This window comes from Gymnoscopelus braueri (assembly GCF_963280865.1).
Source record: "Gymnoscopelus braueri genome assembly, chromosome: 12".
NCBI classification, from domain to species: Eukaryota; Metazoa; Chordata; class Actinopteri; order Myctophiformes; family Myctophidae; genus Gymnoscopelus; species Gymnoscopelus braueri.
The window spans coordinates 6041608-6061329 of record NC_137614.1 but is presented as its reverse complement, the minus strand read 5'-3'; the positions used below and the strand labels follow the sequence as shown (position 1 = coordinate 6061329).

At 44.0% G+C, this 19722-nt stretch overlaps 1 protein-coding gene across 1 annotated transcript in view; it reads right to left on the bottom strand.

Annotated features, from left to right (window-relative positions):
• Positions 1-19722, bottom strand: part of LOC308097438 (glutamate receptor-interacting protein 2-like) — a gene marked incomplete at its 3' end in the record, with an annotated part of 107536 nt that overhangs the window by 49722 nt on the left and 38092 nt on the right. Inside the window, exons 8-9 of the mRNA XM_080445196.1 lie at positions 11105-11252; positions 7734-7903 (exon numbers count right to left, since the gene is read on the bottom strand). Coding sequence (XP_080301322.1) covers positions 7734-7903; positions 11105-11252 — 318 coding nt within the window. The remainder of the gene's footprint in view (positions 1-7733; positions 7904-11104; positions 11253-19722) is intronic.

Genomic DNA, 19722 nt, shown 5'->3' with positions numbered 1-19722 from the left:
GCCATTTGTAGCATTCTTGTGTAGACGATCCACGTTTGCTTGCCACTAGTTCCAGGTGCCTGACGCAGTGCCCTGCCCTGCCTCATCCTTCTCTCTCCGACTTTGTCTGTGACCCGTGGTAGGTCCCCGTAGAGCAGTCGTTCTCAAACGTTTTCATGTCAAGGACCCCCCAAATTGATATGTATTCGGGCGCGGACCCCCATCTGAAAATATGTTGTGCCAGGGACCCCCAGAAGCAAAGATTTGAGTTAAAACTTTTCGCTTTAAAAAATATACATATTCCGAAATATTCACTATGAGCTTGTATATCTGCTATTTTTGAATGGCCAAAGTATAAAAGGTTAAAGTGGTTAAAACGGTTGTCACGCTACTTTTGCTGGGGACCCCCTGAAACCTCCCCAAGGACCCCTGGGGGTCCCCAGTCCCCACTTTGAGAACCAATGCCGTAGAGGACCACATTTCTATTCATACTGGATGCATACTGAGAATAAATAGTAACACCATGCAACACACTGCCTTATGGTACCTTTCGAATAGAACAGCGTTTTAAAGTGAAAATTACCATTACGGTTTACAATGTAGGCATTTAGCAGACGCTCTTCATCCAGAGCGACTTACAGTAAGCAAGGCAAATACATACATCAAACACATAGAGACAGTGTAGTGCCTGATAGCCATGACACATTCAAAGCCTTGCGCTGTACTTTTTGTGTACAGATTATAGCGGCTACATTTGTCACGTCAACTACAGCGCTACTATGCGACAGTTAAGCCATTTAGACCGGGAAACAATCTGTGTCCTGTTTAGATTTCTTTGGCTATTCAAAAACTAGCAGATCTACAAGCTCATAGCGCTCATAGCCGCGCTAAGAGCTTGTAGATCTCGTGAACATTTTTGCAAATCTTTGAATATATATATATTTTTTAAGCAAATCTTTGCTTCTGGGGATTCTACAAATGTCAGTTTTTTATGTTGCTATAATATCAGTGGTTCTCAAACTTTTCTCATGTCAAGGACCCCCAAAATGACATGTATTTGGCCGCGGACCCCAGATTTGCAAACATTTACATGATTTTTTTCAAAAATAGCAGATCTACAAGCTCATAGCGTGGCACTCGGTGCCGCGCTATGAGCTTGTAGATCTGCTATTTTTGAATAGCCAAAGAAATCTTAAAATGACACACAAACAGAGGCGTTCCTGGTCTTAATGGGCTAAGCTTCGCCACTCCATTAGCGAGGCGCTCCAATCTTGTGACAACTCGCGCTCACACACGCTGAGAGGACTTAGCGGTAAACGCGGACCGACGCTTTCCATATCCAGGTCACCTGGTTAATTCCGAGGAGGCGGGGGGTTAATCACAATCCCAGGCATGGAGGAAGGAGAACTGCCTGTCCTTAATTCAGACAGCTACTCTCCATCAAGCTCGATTTATACTCGCGGCAGGCTTCGTGACAGGCCCGAACACAGCCGATCTACAAGCCCACTACGCGCCGTGTCCGCGCCGTGTCCGCGGCGCGTCGTGGGCTTGTAGATCGGCTGTGTTCGGGCGAGCGTGAATCAGGCATCGCACACTCCCTCAGTCAGACCTGTATAAAGCTCTGATTCTGCCAGCTTATACTAAGCTCACCTTAGGGAAGGCTCTCCAAGAAATAGTGTTTTCTATCAGCGCTAGCGGAAAGAAACATTAACTCATAATCTCTTAGTGGCCATATTCCCCCCCCCTTCTTTTTTTTTATCCCCGGAGGAGATTAGACAAATTGCATCTTATAATCGCGTTTTTATCCTGGGGGGAGGGGGAGGGCGGGTGGGGGGGGAACTGTGAGAGACATTATCGCGGAGGCGTTTCGTTTTGCGAGAAATTAAACTTTATTGAATCCGGTTTGGACATCAGGTGAAAATGAAGGGCTGTATATGTGGCGCGGTTAGCTCTGATTCATAGCCGTTAAGGAGTTCCCCTTAAGGCCCCTTATGGTACTTTGCGCTCGCACCACAGGCTGCGCAGCCTCTCGTCGGGAGTAAAAATAAAAAATACACTTTCGCTACTCACCAAAACAAAGACGGCTTTATGGAGTTGAAAGCCAACTCTACTAGTAGAAAAATTCCATTGACCGGATCTGTAGAGGGCGCAGCAGAGTAAAAACATGTTTTTCTTTCCGGTGAAATATTTTACATTTTGTCCAAAAAGTGTATTTTAGACGTGAGGTGGGGGGCTCAGAGTGTTCCCACTTAGTAGAGTTGGCTTTCAACTCCATAAAACCGTCTTTGTTTGTGAGTAGCGAAAGTGTATTTTTTATTTTCACTCCCGACGAGAGGCTGCGCAGCCTGTGGTGCCGAGCGCATAGAATGGAAAGTACCATAGCCTTAAGGGGAACTCCTTAACGGCTATGAATCAGAGCTATGGCGCGGTAATGTCCCAATCTTGTATGACAATCTTGTGGATGTGGCGGCGAGAAAATAAAGTCTTTTCCCGTGTGACGGTGGAAACAATAACTTGTATCTCTCCGGAGAGGGTCATCATCTCGCACGCCGATAGTAAAACATTATTATTACTATTGTAGTAAAGATAAGACTTCTATAGGGGTGCCAATGAAACAGCGCGGTTTCTGGGGAAAAAAAGGCTGATTGTTGTCGCTGTCGGGTGGAAAAACTTGTATGCACCAAAATCCGTTACTTTTCAGGAGAGGGAAAAAAAAGAACCTGTGTTCCAATGGATCGAATGTAGTTCATATTTTAGTCACAAGCACTACACACAAAAATGACCCACTTCTTTACACCTCTAAACCTGTGATGTGAAATAGCCGATCTACAAGCATGTAGATTTTTCGTATTTCCAATTTTCAGTACTTTTACTTCTACCCCACTACATCTCAGAGGCAAATATTGTACTTTTACTCCACTACAATTATTTGAAAACATTAGTTACTAGTTACTTTGTAGATTTTGATTATTATTACAAAACATACATTAAGCACTTCAGTCATATATATATTTTAAATAGCCGATCTACAAGCTCAAAATATTTTAATTCATTATATATTATGATACCTTGTGAAAAAGGACATTCTGCACAATGAGTACTTTTACTGTGGTTACTTTAAGTATATTTTGATCCCAATACTTTGGTACTTTAACTTTTACTTAAGTAAAAAATGTGAATACTTTTTCCACCACCATGCATGCCCTGCAGTAGTAGGGCATGCATTTATTTAAAAAAAAACATTCAAAGTTGAAATATGGAGATACAATGTTTCTGCTCGACAGCGACATTGTGCAAACGGCAACATGAGACGAACATGAAAGCAGTGCAGACAGGAACGCTGATAACAGGAACGCTGATAACACTGATTTATATTTCATTTCCACCTCTCTGGTGTTCCTTGCACGCTCACTCACGTGTCCAGGAGCCCCCCCCACACACCCCCCCCCCACACTCAGCTGCTGACCCAGGAATAACCCTACACACCATGACATGAACATGATCTACGATGGAGAGCTTGTGCGTGTGACGTGTGTGTGTGCGTGTGCGTGTGCGTGTGCGTGTGCGTGTGCGTGTGCGTGTGCGTGCGTGTGCGTGTGCGTGTGTGACGTGTGTGACGTGTGTGTGTGTGTGTGTGTGTGTGTGTGTGTGTGTGTGTGTGCGTGTGTGTGCGTGTGTGTGCGTGTGTGTGCGTGTGTGTGCGTGTGTGACGTGTGTGTGTGTGTGTGTGTGTGTGTGTGTGTGTGTGTGTGTGCTTTAGCCTTACTATACTTGTGAGGGCCATATGTCCCCATAAGTATAGTAGAATTTGAGAAATAGACATGTGCCGGTTCTCACGATTAAGAGAAACAAACTTTTAGGCTTATACTGTAGGCTTACAATTAGGGGAAAGGGAGGCATTTAGAGGTTAGCTTTAGGAGCTATAGGTTAAAGTTATGCCGATTTATACTTATATGGTGGTTTCCGCACTGGTGTGGCGTGCCGAAAATTGCAGATCCACAAGTTCACAACGTGTCGCAGTTCGACGTGTTGTGAGCTTGTAGATCTGTTTCTTTGTTGTTGTTTTTTGGGCACGTGACACCAGCCCGCAGCTGATTCTACTATTAACTCAGGATTTTTAGATATGTTTAAAAAAATGTGTGTGTGTGTGTGTGTGTGTGTGTGTGTGTGTGTGTGTGTGTGTGTGTGTGTGTGTGTGTGTGTGTGTGTGTGTGTGTGTGTGTGTGTGTGTGTGTGTGTGTGTGTGTGTGTGTGTGTGTGTGTGTGTGTGTGCGTGCGCGCGTGGGGGGAGGGGGGTGGCATTAGCCTGGGACCAGACGAATCTGCGAGTGCAAAAAAAATTTGCACTCTGTGATTTGGGTCTGGCACCGCTCCATAGAGAATACATTTACATACGTGGGTAAACAATCAGGGCCCAGTATTCGAATATGGGAGACTGTAATTGGTAGTTGGTTGTAGGTCTAACCAATTGCGTCGAGGGCCATTGTTTTGATCCCGCCCCTTGGGAAAAAAAACGTCCTCATGGAAGCACCAGACTCGTATCCACACAGTAATATAGTCTAGCTACGCCAGGATAGGTTGGCATGCATTAGAGGCCAGGGTCTACTTGAGGCCACAGAATGTTGCCAGCAGCAAAGCCCCCCCGACACACACACACACACACACACACACACACACACACACACACACACACACACACACACACACACACACACACACACACACACACACACACACACACACACACACACACACACACACACACACAGTGAGTCACAGTAATGGAACAAGCTAGCTACTGTACAGCAGGAGTCTCTCTACAGCTATACTTAATCACACTACACAACCACTACCACACTTTGCCCCACTGGTGTAGCAGAGTGTTTTTCCAGTGAGCCAACATGCACAATATCAGCACCCTGACTCCTTTTGATGAGGAGGTGACAGTGTACAGCATCGTTACGCTACACTTGAACCTCTCTTTTATGCAGACGAGGCATGCATTCATGGCACTATAGGGGCGGCAGTGGCTCAGGGGTAGAGTGGCCGGGTAGAGTGAACCGGAAACCACAAGGTTCCCAGTTCGATCCCGGGCTGGGGGGCTCCTTCACAGTTAGTGTCGAAGTGTCCTTGAGCAAGACGCTGAACCCCTAATTGCTCCCGATGAGCATGTTGGTGCCTTGCATGGTTTCCTCCGCCATCGATGGGTGAATGTAATACACAATCTATGTAAAGCGCTTTGGATAAAAGCGCTATATAAATGCACCATTTACTGACGTTGTTGTCTTTCCAGCACATTGACTTTCATGCGTAGCCCGCAGTTTTCAGCTTTTAGCTGGTCTATCTCCTTCTCCATACTTGCCATCTTTTCGTGGGTCTCCCGTTTCGCCATGTCCTCCCGCATAGAGTCTATTTTGTCATTCAACACAGTGTTCCTCGTATCCACCCGAGTCAAGATCGTCGGCAAGCGCTCGCTCTCGCTGCTGCTGGCTGTGGCAGCAGCCATCAGTCTGGATGAGTCTGTAGTCCGCTCAGTGGAGTCTGTAGTCCACTCAGTGGAGTCTGTAGTCCACTCAGTGGAGTCTGTATGCCACTCAGTGGAGTCTGTATGCCACTCAGTGGAGTCTGTAGGCCACTCAGTGGGGGTCTGCACAGAGCCAGAGGCTCCAGAGGCACGGTCAAAGGTCTGGTTCCTGTCGTAAGGTCTTGGTTCATTTGTGTCTCTCTGACAGGCTGTTGGGGGGATAAGTGCATTCTTCAGCCTTTGGCAGTGGGGAGCTTCGTGGGTCCAGTCATGGATCTGTCCAGTCTTCAGCATATCGTTGTAGACACGGACGTGGCTCCTCTTCAAGTGTTTGAGGAGGTAGACCTCAGAATTGAAGGCGTATGTGCAGTATAAACAGTTAAAGCCCTGAGTCTGGGAGAATTGGGACGCCATCTCTTTCTGTCTGTTTATTATCTCTCTATTCCCTTACTGCGTATCTTATCGTCTCTTTGTCACTCACAAAAAAAACAATAAGTCAGAGAACTACAAAACAAACCTGATCCCTGTACCTTGATATCGAATTACAAAAGCTGTCTTGTCTGTGTCTCTTTTATGCCCACATAATGAGATCCCTGATGTCATCAGTATGACGTCATAGTCCTGCCATCATCAGATAGGACACACTCACATGCACGCACGCACTCCATATATGGAGATTCGTTGCTGCCCAAGGCTCTGTACTTGGTCCCCTCCCTTTTGCACTAGTCCACATCAAATCTCTTCCGCCGAACATAACTGATCCACAAGCTCAGAATGTTTGCCTATTATGACATGGCCAGAATAATAGATTCATTATTTTAATAATAAAATAACATTAATATGAAAAGAATGTCATGCTATCTTTTCTTCAAAACCTTGAGTTTTCATAGTGATGCCGATAAATAGGTTAAGTTAAAGTATACTATGTTAGATCCACTGATCCGAGCCAGAACACAATGGATTGATTGATCGTTAAAATAAACATGACCCTGAAAACACTCTCAGAGTTACAGACCCGTAAGGGTCCATTTGACGGCCCTTGTTGGTCTCCGGACCAGACATTGAGAACCAGCGTGCACTGTAAGCTGGTTCACTGTAACACTAGTATCACATTCATATTCATGTTCTTGGTCAGTATATTATCCCATTCAATCTGGCTATCATTGACTCCAATGTATTCCACGCGGAGCCAAACTGCAGAACTGCAAAATGACGTAGATGTCCGTACCTTCTTTTTATATATCCACAAGTTTCCAGCGGAGAGTGGACGTCAGTTCCGGTTGTAGGCTACAGTATATATATGCGGTGCCTCCGCCGGATATGTCCCCCACCCGGCCTGTGCATAGGGCCTGTGCCCCAGTAAATTCCCGCGGAAACAGGTGGATACCTTGTGTGGTGTAAGGACACTACATGACGCATTAACTGTGAATGCTGTGAATGCTGGACACTAAAGCAAGCCCTACAGAAGTCCCTGGACGGGTGCTACACCAGAATGTTACGTGTGGTACTGAACATCAACCAGGAAGAGCACATTACCAACAAGCGTCTGTACGGGGCACTACCAAGTGTATCAGAAAAGATAGCAGTCAGGAGGATGAGACTAGCCGGCCACTGCCACCGACACCGAGAATTCACGGTCAAAGAGCTCGTACTGTGGGAACCAACAAACGGGCATCGATCAAGAGGACGTCCCACACCTACCTACGTGGATGTACTGCAGAAAGCACAAAGGAGCTGGCCAGATGTATGGAGAACCGAGATGACTGGAGACGCCGATGGAGGGCTCGTCTGAGGACGACGTAGAGAGACACGTAATATTGTTCTACAGCTACATTCGTCCAAACCCCGCCCTGCCGCCCTGCGATTGGCTGAATGCAAAAACGAGAAAACAAGGAGGGGAAGGGGGAATTTTCACAGTCTAATACAGCCAAACACCCTATTGCTCCAACTGGTCTCATGGCGTGCCTCGCTGAGCGTTGGACTGTCAACACTGAGCTCCCGTGATCGAATCCTGCTGCTGGAGGCACTATTTTTCCGACAACCGCAGACTATTTCTTTTTGGCTAATAAAGTATAGCTTTGGACCGCGACGGAGGCGCGCAGTCTCAAGCGAACTTGAGTCACGAGAGGCACCACCGACACGAAGCCTTTTCCCCAGTAAATTCCCACGGAAACAGGTGGATACCTTGTGTGGTGTAAGGACACTAACATGACGCATTAACAGGACAGACCTGTGTCTTGGGGCCTGATGGGAATCCTGCTCTGATTGGCCGGAAGGATCTCCAGCTTGACGACGTCACAGGTGCTGGCCAATAGCTGGGTGGCTTCCATGAGGGAGCAGTGCTCCGTGCCGGTGCCGTCTATGGACAGGAGGACGTCACCTGCATGCAGCGCTCCACACCTGAGAGCGAGAGACACAGAGAGAGAGAGAGAGAGAGAGAGAGAGAGAGAGAGAGAGAGAGAGAGAGAGAGAGCGAGAGAGAGAGAGAGAGAGAGGAAAGACGTGAGGAAACAGTGTTCTGTGTTCCTCCGGGATTGGAGGAACCAGAGCCCGGTTCCATCACATTTGTAGAACGGTTTCTGGAAGCTGTCAGAGCTGGTATGTGGACTTCATGTCTGCTATACCAGTGGTTCTCAACCTTTTCAGCCTTTTGAGTAAAAGTACAAAAGTATCGGCATCAAAATGTACTTAAAGGAGCATTTCACCCCTGGAAGAAACTGCAATCACTCAATGGTAATAGTATTTGTAGTAGATAACAGTAGCACAATTTAAAATTTGCACCCTATGGCCAGAAGAATAATGAAATCTGTGTGTTTGACTAGGGTTTGACTGGACTGCTGCATTACTACAACTAGACCATACCCGGTGAAGTGCGCAGGCAAAAGTAGTTGCAAACGTGGGGTTATTGCACGTCCTGTCGCGCGTCCTCCCCGCGTTTCCAGTCCCGTCGCTGTAGGGGCTGTAGATGCGACGCATGCGCAGTTTGAGCAGCCAGCATAAGCATGGCGACATTCTTTGACATAAAAATGTGAATAAACAGCTGAGATTTAGTGATATCGAAAAACGGGCTTCACAGTTCCATGCACATGGTAATGGTCAATGGCTGTGCGCAATTTGAGAGCAATAGCTCCAGGCACTGAGGAGAACCGGGCAGAACAATTTTTGACATAAAAATGCGAATAAACAGCTGAGATTTAGTGATATAAAAAAACGGGCTTCGCAGTCCGACGCGCATCGTAATGGTGAATGGCTGTGCGCAATTTGAGATCAATAGCTCCAGGCACTGAGGAGAACCGGGCAGGAAAATGTTTGGGCTCAGAGGTTTGGCTTCAGAGGTTTGGCTTCACAGGTTTGGTCTCAGATGTTACTAGAATTATAGGAGGATAGGAGGATATAGGAGGATTATAGGAGGATAGGAGGATGACCATAATGCTTTGGTGCACTGCCCCTCCTTGTGAGGAGGGGAGGTTGCATGTGGGTGTGATCTCCAACAACAACATACAAACAGCATGCCAGTGTTGCCATGTCTGCTTATTATAAGCGGCTTCTTTCTAAAATGTAGTTGATATTTGGGCTTGTTTCCAAATGTTTTGATTGTTGTTTAAACCAGTGGTTCTCAAACATGTTCATGTATTTTTCCACAGACCCCCATCTGAAATTATAATTTGTGCCAGGGAGCCCCTAACAAATATGTGTCAAAAATATTCCACATTTTGCACTTTTTCCCCCTCAAGATTTTTTTGTAAATAGCAGATCTACAAGCTCACAATGGGTCGCGAAGCGTTGTGAGCTTGTAGATCGGCAATTTTCAAATATATAATATCCCATGTCTAGGTAAAGTGCTCTTGGCCTAGTTATCTTCTTTTGGGCTTGTTTTCATAGACCTGGTTGCTTATTTCTCTCACAATATCTGGCAACACTGGAAGTTAGAAGAGCTGAAGAACGTGTACCTCGCACACGTTCATCTAGTTACATATATGTCCAAGGATTCGTTAGTGATGTCACATCACTGACAAATCCTTGGTATCTTTATGCAGTTCTACTTCCGTGTCGCATAGTAGTGACATCACTGTCGAATCCTTGGTATTTATCCTAGCCTTTCGCGACGGTGTTTGTTTACCAGCGCCGCCACTCCACGCTGTATTTTGGGTTTTTTTCACGCTTGCGCTTATGAAACACTAAACAGGATTATTATTTCATGTCAACATTCAAGTACAACTATCAGAAGATAACTCAGGTAAAGTAATGCCTCACTCTGCAAGGGGGGTTGCCCGCTGGCCGCAGCTAATGGGAGTGGCCGAGTGGGGAATGAAGGTTGAACAAAGTGTTACGGACACCCCTTGGGGCTGTCTTTGGAGCTGGTCTGACAGAGACGCGTCGAGACAACATGAAGTGCGGAAAGGAATGAGACCAATATTTCGTGACGTAAATAACGTCACGAAATCTTCGAAGATTACTAGATATCTAAAAACACAGATTATACACAAAAAAAAAACAGGATCTTGTTTCTTGAGTCCTAAACTTCATTAAAAGAAGATCTAGTTGCAAAATCGGCGAAATGTCCCTTTAAAGTACCAAAAGTAAAAGTGCTCATGGTGTAGAATGTCCCATTTCACAAGTTCAAAATGTATAAAAAATCTTTCGAAAATAGCAGATCTACAAGCTCACAATGCGTTGCATCGTGACGCAATGTGAGCTTGTAGATCTGCCATTTTCAAATGGCCGAAATATATACTGTATAGGGCCGACGTGGTTAGTGTGTTTTGTAATAATAATCCAAATCTACAAAGTAACTAGGCCTATTACCTAAAGTTTTCATATAATTATAGTGGAGTGAAAAGTACAATATCTCCTCTGAGATGTAGTGGAGTACATGTGGGGTACAAGTGTTGACAATTGTAAATCCTGAAGAAAGAAAAAAATACCTACAAATAAATTGTCCTTAAGTACAGTACTTGAGTACATGTACTCAGTTACTTTACAGCACCGATTTAGGGAGTCCTCCACATGACAAATGTTTGAGAACCAAAGTGCAGTATAGACGTAGAGTTGTCTCTTGTGTTGATTTTGACAGCAAATTTTGATTTAGTTTTAGTCATAGTCTTTTTTAATCAAATTCCATTTAGTTTTAGTCATCATCTGAAAAGTTTTAGTCGACCAAATATCATGAGATTTTAGTCGACTAAATCTACAGTTGATTTAGTCGACTAAAGTATTTAGGCGGTGCCTCGATGGCGTCGTAATGCCTGATTTTACACTTGGTTGCATGCTGAAAATAGCAGATCTACAAGCTTAGATCTGCTATTTTCAGTCAGTGAGCTTGTAGATCAGCTATTTTAAGAGCGCAGCACCCGAGCGCAACCAAACATAAAATGACTTGTCTTTTAGTTCTACTTGATCTCTTCTCCACTAACATTTTAGTCTAGTTTTTATTTGTTGATGAAATTGTCAATACATTTAGTCTTAGTTTTAGTCATCAAAGCTTAGTTTTTATTTTGTTTTTATTTAGTTTTTATTTAGTTGTCGTCAGTGATAAAAAGGTAGTCGACAAACATTTTTCGTCATAGTTTTAGTCGACGAAATCAACACTGGTTGTCTCACCTCTCTGCCACGCTGGCGGCCCTGATCTTGTCTATGATGATGACCTGTTTGTTGCGGTACACCGTCGTGGTGAGACAGATGCCCAGGCCCGTGGAAGGACCCTTCACTATCTCCACCAGCAGGGGGCCCGAGGCCTGCTGCACGGCCTCTGGAAGACAACACACACACGCACACGCACACGCACACGCACACGCACACGCACACACACACACACACACACACACACACACACACACACACACACACACACACACACACACATTTTATAACCATTAAGACCGGGAAAGCATGTGTGTCATTTTTTTTCTTTGGGCTATTCAAAAAATACAAAAAAAATTACAAGCTCGTAGTGCAGCACCGAGTGCATATTTTCAAATGGCCAAAATATATATAAGGCTGAAGTGGTTAGTGTAGTGTATGTTTTGTAGTATTATCAAAATCTACGAAGTAACTAGTAACTAAAGTTTTCAAATAATTGTAGTGGAGTAAAAGCACAGTACTTGAGTAAATGTACTTAGTGACTTTACACCACTAGTATTTGGTTATTTTACAGCTGAAGCAAGTAAGGAACAACCAATAGCAGGCCACATACAATTACAATACAATTTTGGGGGTCCTCCTTGGCACGAAAAAGTTGGAGAACCACTGACATACAGTAGAGCCCCCCTCTTACAGACGACCATAGCCTCCTACAGACTAGAGCCACGTCAGAAACACTTTTTTTCAATAACATTAAATCATCACATTGCATCATTCAGTCTTTGTCACTCTGTGTGCATGTCAGTCTGTGCCCCAAATATGTGTGTGCATGTCAGTCTGTGCCCCAAATATGCCCTAATATGGAGATGTGTGATGTCATCTTGATGACGTCATCACCTGGGTCCCGGGTCCTGCACTGGTTGTGTTTATTGCAGTGGACGTGGTTCTCAAACCTTTCAGGCCGAGAGCCCCCAAAAGAATCATATTTGAACTGGGGACCCCCCAAAAGAATCAAATTGAACTGGGGACCCCCCAAGAGAATCAAATTGATCTGGGGACCCCCCCAAGAGAATCAAATTGAACTGAGGACCCCCCCAAGAGAATCATTGAACTGGGGACCCCCCAAGATAATCATATTGAACTGGGGACCCCCAAAAAGAATCAAATTGAACTGGGGACCCCCCAAAAGAATCATATTTGAACTGGGGACCCCCCAAAAGAATCAAATTGAACTGGGGACCCCCCCAAGAGAATCAAATTGAACTGGGGACCCGCCAAGAGAATCATATTGAACTGGGGACCCGCCAAGATACTCATATTGAACTGTGGACCCCCAAAAAGAATCATATTTGAACATTTTGTTTGACAGATAAAAATTGTGAAAATAGCTGATCGACAAGCTCACACGCCTCGTCGATCGGCTATTTTCAAAATGTTTGCCTCTTTCTTAGGTATTATTTGACAATTTGGATAATGTTTGACAATTATTTTGTATAGTTTGTTGATTACCTTTGACAAAGTTATGGTCTTATTTGTTTTAATATTTTTTTTCATTTTAGAGTTATTAAGTTATTATTATTCCTTAAATTGACACTTTTAGGGTTGGCTGTCCCACAGGGTCCATGTAGCATGGATTGACGCACCAGCTTATGCAGTTCCGGCTCCTTCTGTGGGTCAGGTATGTCTGCTCGAATTATTTGATCAATGTCATCCACAGTCAAGATCTCGTGTAGGAGCAGTAGGATGTATGTTTGAGTCCTCTCATTTGTCCCTCAACGGTGTGTACTCTAGCCTTTATCTTCCCAAAGACACTCCACAGGAGCTTGATGTCGTGGAGAAGTTCATCGAGACTTCTTTTGAAAACTTTGTTGACATTGTCTGGTCTGTCACTGGGCAGCTGTCCTTGAAATATGTTCATTAGTACACCGTCACTCTTTGAGTTTGCCGTAATTGTGATAAAGAGGTCAAACTTCCTGTATCTGGTTGCTATGGCAACCTGCCAGATCAGGCTGAGGGTCTGATCAGAGAATCAATCAAGCCGAGAGTCTGATCACTGATCGAGGTGGGGTAAGATGCCTAAATAATAGCCAGAGCTCTGATCAACAGTCTGTGGCAGGTCTTGGAGGCATGTGGAGTGATCCTGTGCTTGCGAATCCCGGACGAACTTCTGAGCTTTTGTCAATTATAGTAGTAAGATAAGATAAGATAAGATCATCTGGGGATCCCCCAAAATCTTTTTTTGGGACACCCCCCACCCCCTGTGTTTCAGAACCACTGGTATAATGTTTAATGCACCACATGTTGTGTACGGTTGGGGGTTCAAATCTCTATAAACTATTTAATGTTTTTTGTTTCTTCCTCATCTGCATCTTCTCCTGAAAGCCATCATCTTTATTTTCATCTTCTTCTTCATCATTGTCTCACAATCTTCTTATATGCTTTTGCAATGACATTTATTTATTAATTCATTTGTTTGTTTTTGTTTGTTTTATTGATTCTAGTGGGCTCTTTTTTTTTGGGACTATGTAATTTTTTCATTTGTCGTTGGCAGTCATGGCTGCCAGTTCCCAGGGGTTGACACTAAGGTCTCAGAGGCACTTGCCCGTCAGGCAAGTACATGTCATTTTCTACTTGCCCACAGGTCTTGCCCACTTGCCCGAAAAGTAAATCGTCCTTTATAAAATGATAGGTTAAATTTGAATTACCGTTCAATTAAACACTTATTATTTACTTTCTACTTGCGAATTATGGGGCTGCACGATAAAAAATTTCATACCTCAATATTTATGCCAAATATCTAAATGAATGAATATGACTATGGGTTAAAGGTAGGGTATGATATTTTTTTGTAAAAACAAAAAGTTTTTTGTTATGGGTTAAAGCTCTATATTCTGATAGTAATCATTGCTATAGAGTGTTTGTTCAGTAACAGGGGTCACTCTGTCTCTCCAGCTCTTTGATAGACAGAAAATGCATTTCCAGGTAGGTGACACCATTTCAGCCAATCAGGAGAGTACCCATTTATCAGCTTAATTTTTATAGTGTTCCAGTTCCAAATTTACATGCTCATTTCTTTGCGTCATCACTTCCAATTTCACTTGTTTAATCTGTATCCTGTCTAAATTCTCTGTCCTGATTCGATAAAATTGGTATCCTGACCTGAAAAGGCATTTTCTGTTTAATAAAGAGCTGGAGAGACATGGAGACTCCTGTTACTGAACAAACACTCTATAACAATGAGTACTATCAGAATATAAAGCTATTTAACACTTATTTTAACAAAAGAAAATCACTTAGCCTACTTTAAGACTTGTTATTTTATATTTTTAAGTGTAGCAACAGTGAAAACAGCGCAATATAGGCCAACAGTGCTCTTATTTTACATTCCACAGACAGGAAGACACTTACTTTCCCATAACTTGACAAAGCGCTCTTATTTTGAAGTCCACCGACCAGAAGTCAAGGGTTTACGTTCGTCTGACTTGACACGTGTTAAGCTTTGACCGTTCAATAAACAAACGGAGGTACTGGGCTGATGCTGCTGTTTTGAACTGATACTAACATAAGGAAGGCTTTGCAAGTTGCTTCTTGGATTTTCACACGTCGGTGAGGGACAAGTAGGGAACTGCAGCACATGTGAAAAAAGTCACCGGGTGTTTTTGTTTTATATCGCGGGTGGGATGCAAGCAGCCATGCTCGTCATCAACTCCACTTTCTCACAAACAAATCTCTTCACACTAGATTCCAAACGTGATTTTGCAACCCGGTGATTTATATATATAACTAGTTGCATGCCCGTGTCTTCTGTATTATGTGAGCTTGTAGATTAGCCGTTTTCGCCGCGTCGCAGGTTCAGTGTGTGTGTGTGTGTGTGGGAGAGGGGGAGACGGAGCGCTCTGGCCATGCTCAAGCGTCTAAAGACGGATATCTCGTGTTGTGTTTTATACAAACAAAAAACAGTTGCATCCCCACTCAAAATGCGCACCTGCCCGTCGGGCAACCAGATAGCAAACTTCACCTGCCCTACCATTTGATTTACCTGCCCCGGGCAGGCGGGCAGGCGTTAGTGTCAACCCCTGCAGTTCCCACCTGATGTTGTGTGGGAGTTCTGACTGCTCCAGACCGTTCTGAATGACTGCTAGCTTACATAACGTCTTAAGACTAGGACTAAAGTCTAAGATGACCACGCCCCTCTCTTGTTGATATGAGAGTGTGCGTCTGAGACATCCTCCGAAGACGATGATATGATCTCCCACCATGCAACAGTATAAGCCATTTTTCTGAGATGGGCCTTTCCCTTTGGGCTCAACCTTCTTCCAGGAGAAGGTCCCTGGATTGAATCTCCACAGGTAACTGTTAGTAGCTGTTAGAATGTACAGCTCTCCATTGTAGGCAAAGGCTGGATGCCACCCATATCCTTCAAAAGGAAGCTGTGCAGAACGCCTGTTCAGCCAGCTGTTGGTCTCTGTGTCAAACACTCTGACGTTGTAGGATTCCCAGCCACCACAGCCCCCAAATACAAACATCTTTGTCCCGATGATGCGGTGGCAGAATGCAATGATGTAGCAGGTGGCGGAGTGCCTCTGGTGTTAATTAAAGACCAGACCATTGTGGTGGTGTCCAACTTGTGGATGTCATTAGTGTATCCAGTCACGATGTATCCTCCATGGATATACATAACCTTCCCCAAGACACAGGCTGAGTGGTACCTCCTCCCCTCTGGGACAGTCCCAGAAACCCTGGGTTTTAACCAACTGTGGGTGTCCACATCAAATGCATAAAGCCTGTTGGAGTAAAGATAATCCCCACCCCAGATATATACGATATCGCCTACAAGCACAGCTGTGGAGCCGGAGCTGTTGAAGGGAGCCTCAACTCTACCGGTTGTCACTGGGCCTGGGCGCAACTTCCTCCAGCGCAAAGACACTGCGCTGAAGATGACCACTTCAATCTGACTTACGTACGGAAAGCGACTTTGGTAACCTCCAAAGGAGTACAGCTCGTGCCCCACGACCACAGCAGTGTGGAAGTACTGTGGTCCCTCTTTCGGATGCACCGTCCAGTAAATCATCTCAGGCGGTTGAATCGAGCTGCTAAATGATGAAATGATGTTTTGTTTATTGGAAAATACACTTTAAAAGGGCTTATTGTTGTGATGACGAGGTTGTGATGTCATTGCATGGTGAAATGGTGTCATTAAAGGGATAGTTCACCCCCAAAATTACTTTTTTTCTATCGATTAGTCACCCCATGGAGACTTGAATTCATGGATTTGTTTTTGTCGCATTCCTAAGCCAATAATTTGATGACCAACAGCGGTTCCGGTAGGAGACACAAAGAGTCTCCTTTGTGTCTCCTACCTTTACTGCTGCCTACCGGTCCACAGCTGATGGTGACTAAAACGGAACGGATATTTGGCAGAAACAATCATTTGAAATGTAGTCTGTTAGTTTAAGATTTGTTTGCCAGTAATATGACATCAGTACTATGACATCAGTCACCCATATTTGGGCATATGGATAGGAAGACACACAGACAGAGGATTTATAGATGTAGACCCCAGGCTAAAGTAAAGGAACCAAACAAATCCTTACAGGCCTGTAACTCTGGGAGCGCTCTCAGAGTTATAGGCCTAATGCATACCAAAACAGGGGGTCCTTGAAATTAAACCACTGATGTAGACTTTTCAGATGGCCAGATACATAACAATTTGGGGAACCTTGACAGGAAAAAGTTTGAGAACCACTCATGTAGACAGCCAACACCCTGGAAATGGACTGTCGATGTGGACTGGCTCAAGGCTCAAGGCTCAAGGAGAGCTTCTATACTAGGGGTCTTCAACAGGGGGTCCGGGACCCCTAGGGGGTCCTCAGAGTTACTACAGGGGGTCCGCCAAATCTTTGTGTGATATGATTTTTTTTTACCTTAACCACTTGAACCTTAGCATCCATTTTCTGAGGAGAACTTTTGCCAAAAATAGCAGATCTCACAGATCTCACAACGCCTCGCGCTGCGAGGCGTTGTGAGCTTGTAGATCGGCTATTTTTGGCAAAGAGGTATAGGTGTAGAGGGGAAAAAAGAGCAGACCACGTAAACAAAAAAAGTTGAATCTGAAACACAATTTTATACAATATAGAGGGGGTCCCTGCTTCATCTCTCTCTCAGCTAGGGGGTCCTTGGCCTAAAAACGTTGAAGACCCCTGTTCTATACTGTAGCACTCGGGTGGCTCAGTGGTCAATGGAAGACCATGATCACAACAAGGCCACACCACCTTCCAAAGAAGATTGGATTAAAGTTAGTCAACGAGATTGGACTCTATGGAGAAACTGACCTTCTCTCTTTAGGCTGAGAGCGGAACATTATGTGAAGAACTGGAAGAAATGGGCGTCATACTGTATATTGGGAAATGTGACTCATTGCTTGAATGTTTGAAAAAATAAAAAAAATAAAGATAATTCAGTAATATGTTCATCTTTGTAATTTAACTCCCACCTCAACACAAATGTGATGTTATTTTTGTTTGTCTTTACTTTTTTTAAAAAACTTTTCTGTGTATGTCTTTTGTTTTTTTGTTTGTTAAATAAAATAAGATGGCAACCAATAATAGCACACATGGAGCAATATCCTACTACTTTAATTGAAATGGCCTCCAAAGTACGTTCGGGGTTGATCAGCACACGATCACTCCACTTGCCTCCAAACTTGCCACATACAATTGATCAGATCTCTGGCTATTATTTAGGCTTCTTTCCCCGCCTTCAATGTACTTACATACTGTACGGTTAATATAAAACTACATTTCCTACTACATCTTAACATTTTAGCCACAGCACCCCACCCTACTGCGCATCTCCATATATGGTCATATCAGTTGGATCACTGGTGCAACGTAGCTGTGATGTAGCTGATCGGGCCTAGATGTGATGGCCGCGAAGCGGCCCAAACCTCTAGTTTGACTAATCGTTTTGCCCTTCTTTTAGCCAGACAGACAATTTGTAGTCTCGGCTCGCACACACATCTTACATGGACACGCCCCAAGCTGGCAAATATCAAAGCAATAGACCACCGAAGTCCTGACGTCACTCGTTCATCCCCAGGTTCGTAAAGTAATTTCGCTATGGAGAATAACATTGGGTCATCTTAGAATCGTCTCATATAAGAATTGTGGTCCAAAGATAAACAAACTGTCTCGGCGATATTGTCAGGGAGGAGGTTCTGTATCGTTTATGATAGTCAGTCACTTATATTTGATACAGTCTGTTTCTGGCGAAAATTTTACTAATTCGGCGGAAGTAACTATTAAAGTAATCGTTTTCTCACCGTCAGTTGATGCTTCATATCCATAAGAGTCAAACCGCCGGGATCATTTGTTTATTTTTGGAACACAGTTATTTGACGCGATATTAAATACGTCTATGGGATTCAGAATGGGGGTGGAAAACTGCGAACCAGGTAGACAAACAAAGGATGTGTAAATTACGTCAGACTTCGGTGGTCTATAGTCTTGCAATTATACCCACATGCAGAGATGGCACGTGCAAATTGTTAGTATAAGTAATTGTTAGTATAAGTAAGGAACAACCAATTTCTAAAATAAAAACAGTCTGGATGAATCATAATATATGTATATATCCGGAGTATATGGGGAGATCTTTATATTGAGATACAACACGCTACGAGCTTGCAGATCTGCTATTTCTGAGAAATCTTGAAAATGTGTGCAAATCTTTGAATCTTTAGTTTTTTAAAGGCGAACATTTTTAACACACATCTTTGCTTCTGGGGGGTCCCTGGCACAGCAGATTTTCAGGTGGGGGTCCGCGGCCACATACATATCAATTTTTGGGGGTCCATGGCACGAAAACGTTTGAGAACCACTGACATACAGTACAGGTCCCCTCTTACAGACGACCATAGCCTCCTACAGACTAGAGCCACGTCAGAAACACTTTTTTCAATAACATTACATCATCAAATTACATCATTCAGTCTTTCAATCTTTCACTCTGTGTGCTGTGTGCATGTCAGTCTGTGCCCAAAATATGCCCAAATATGGAGATGAGTGATGTCATGTTGATGAAGTCATCACCTGGGTCCCGGGACCGGCACTGGTTGTGTTTATTGCAGTGGTTCTCAAACCTTTCAGGCCCAAGCCCCCAAAATAATCATATTTGAACTGAGGACCCCCCAAAATAATCAAATTGAACTGGGGACCCCCAAAGAATCATATTTGAGCTGGGGACCTCCCCAAAGAATCCCCCCCCTTGCAGTTTGAGAACCACTATTTTATTTAAAAAAACTGAATATTTTCTGCATCTTCTTCTGAAAGCCATCATCTTTATTGTCATCTTCATCTTCATCATTGTCTCATAATCTTCTTATATGCTTTTGCAATGACATTTATTTATTAATTAATTTGTTTGTTTTGTTGATTTTAGTGGGCTCTTTTTTTTTTGACTATGTTATTTTTTCATTTGCTGTCGTTGGCATGGCTGCCAATTCCCACCTGATGTTGTGTGGGAGTTCAGACTGCTCCAGACCGTACTGCATAACTGCTAGCTTAGATAATGTCTTGAGACTAGGACTTAAGTCTAAGATGATCACGTCCATCCCTTGTTGTCCTCCGAAGACGATGATA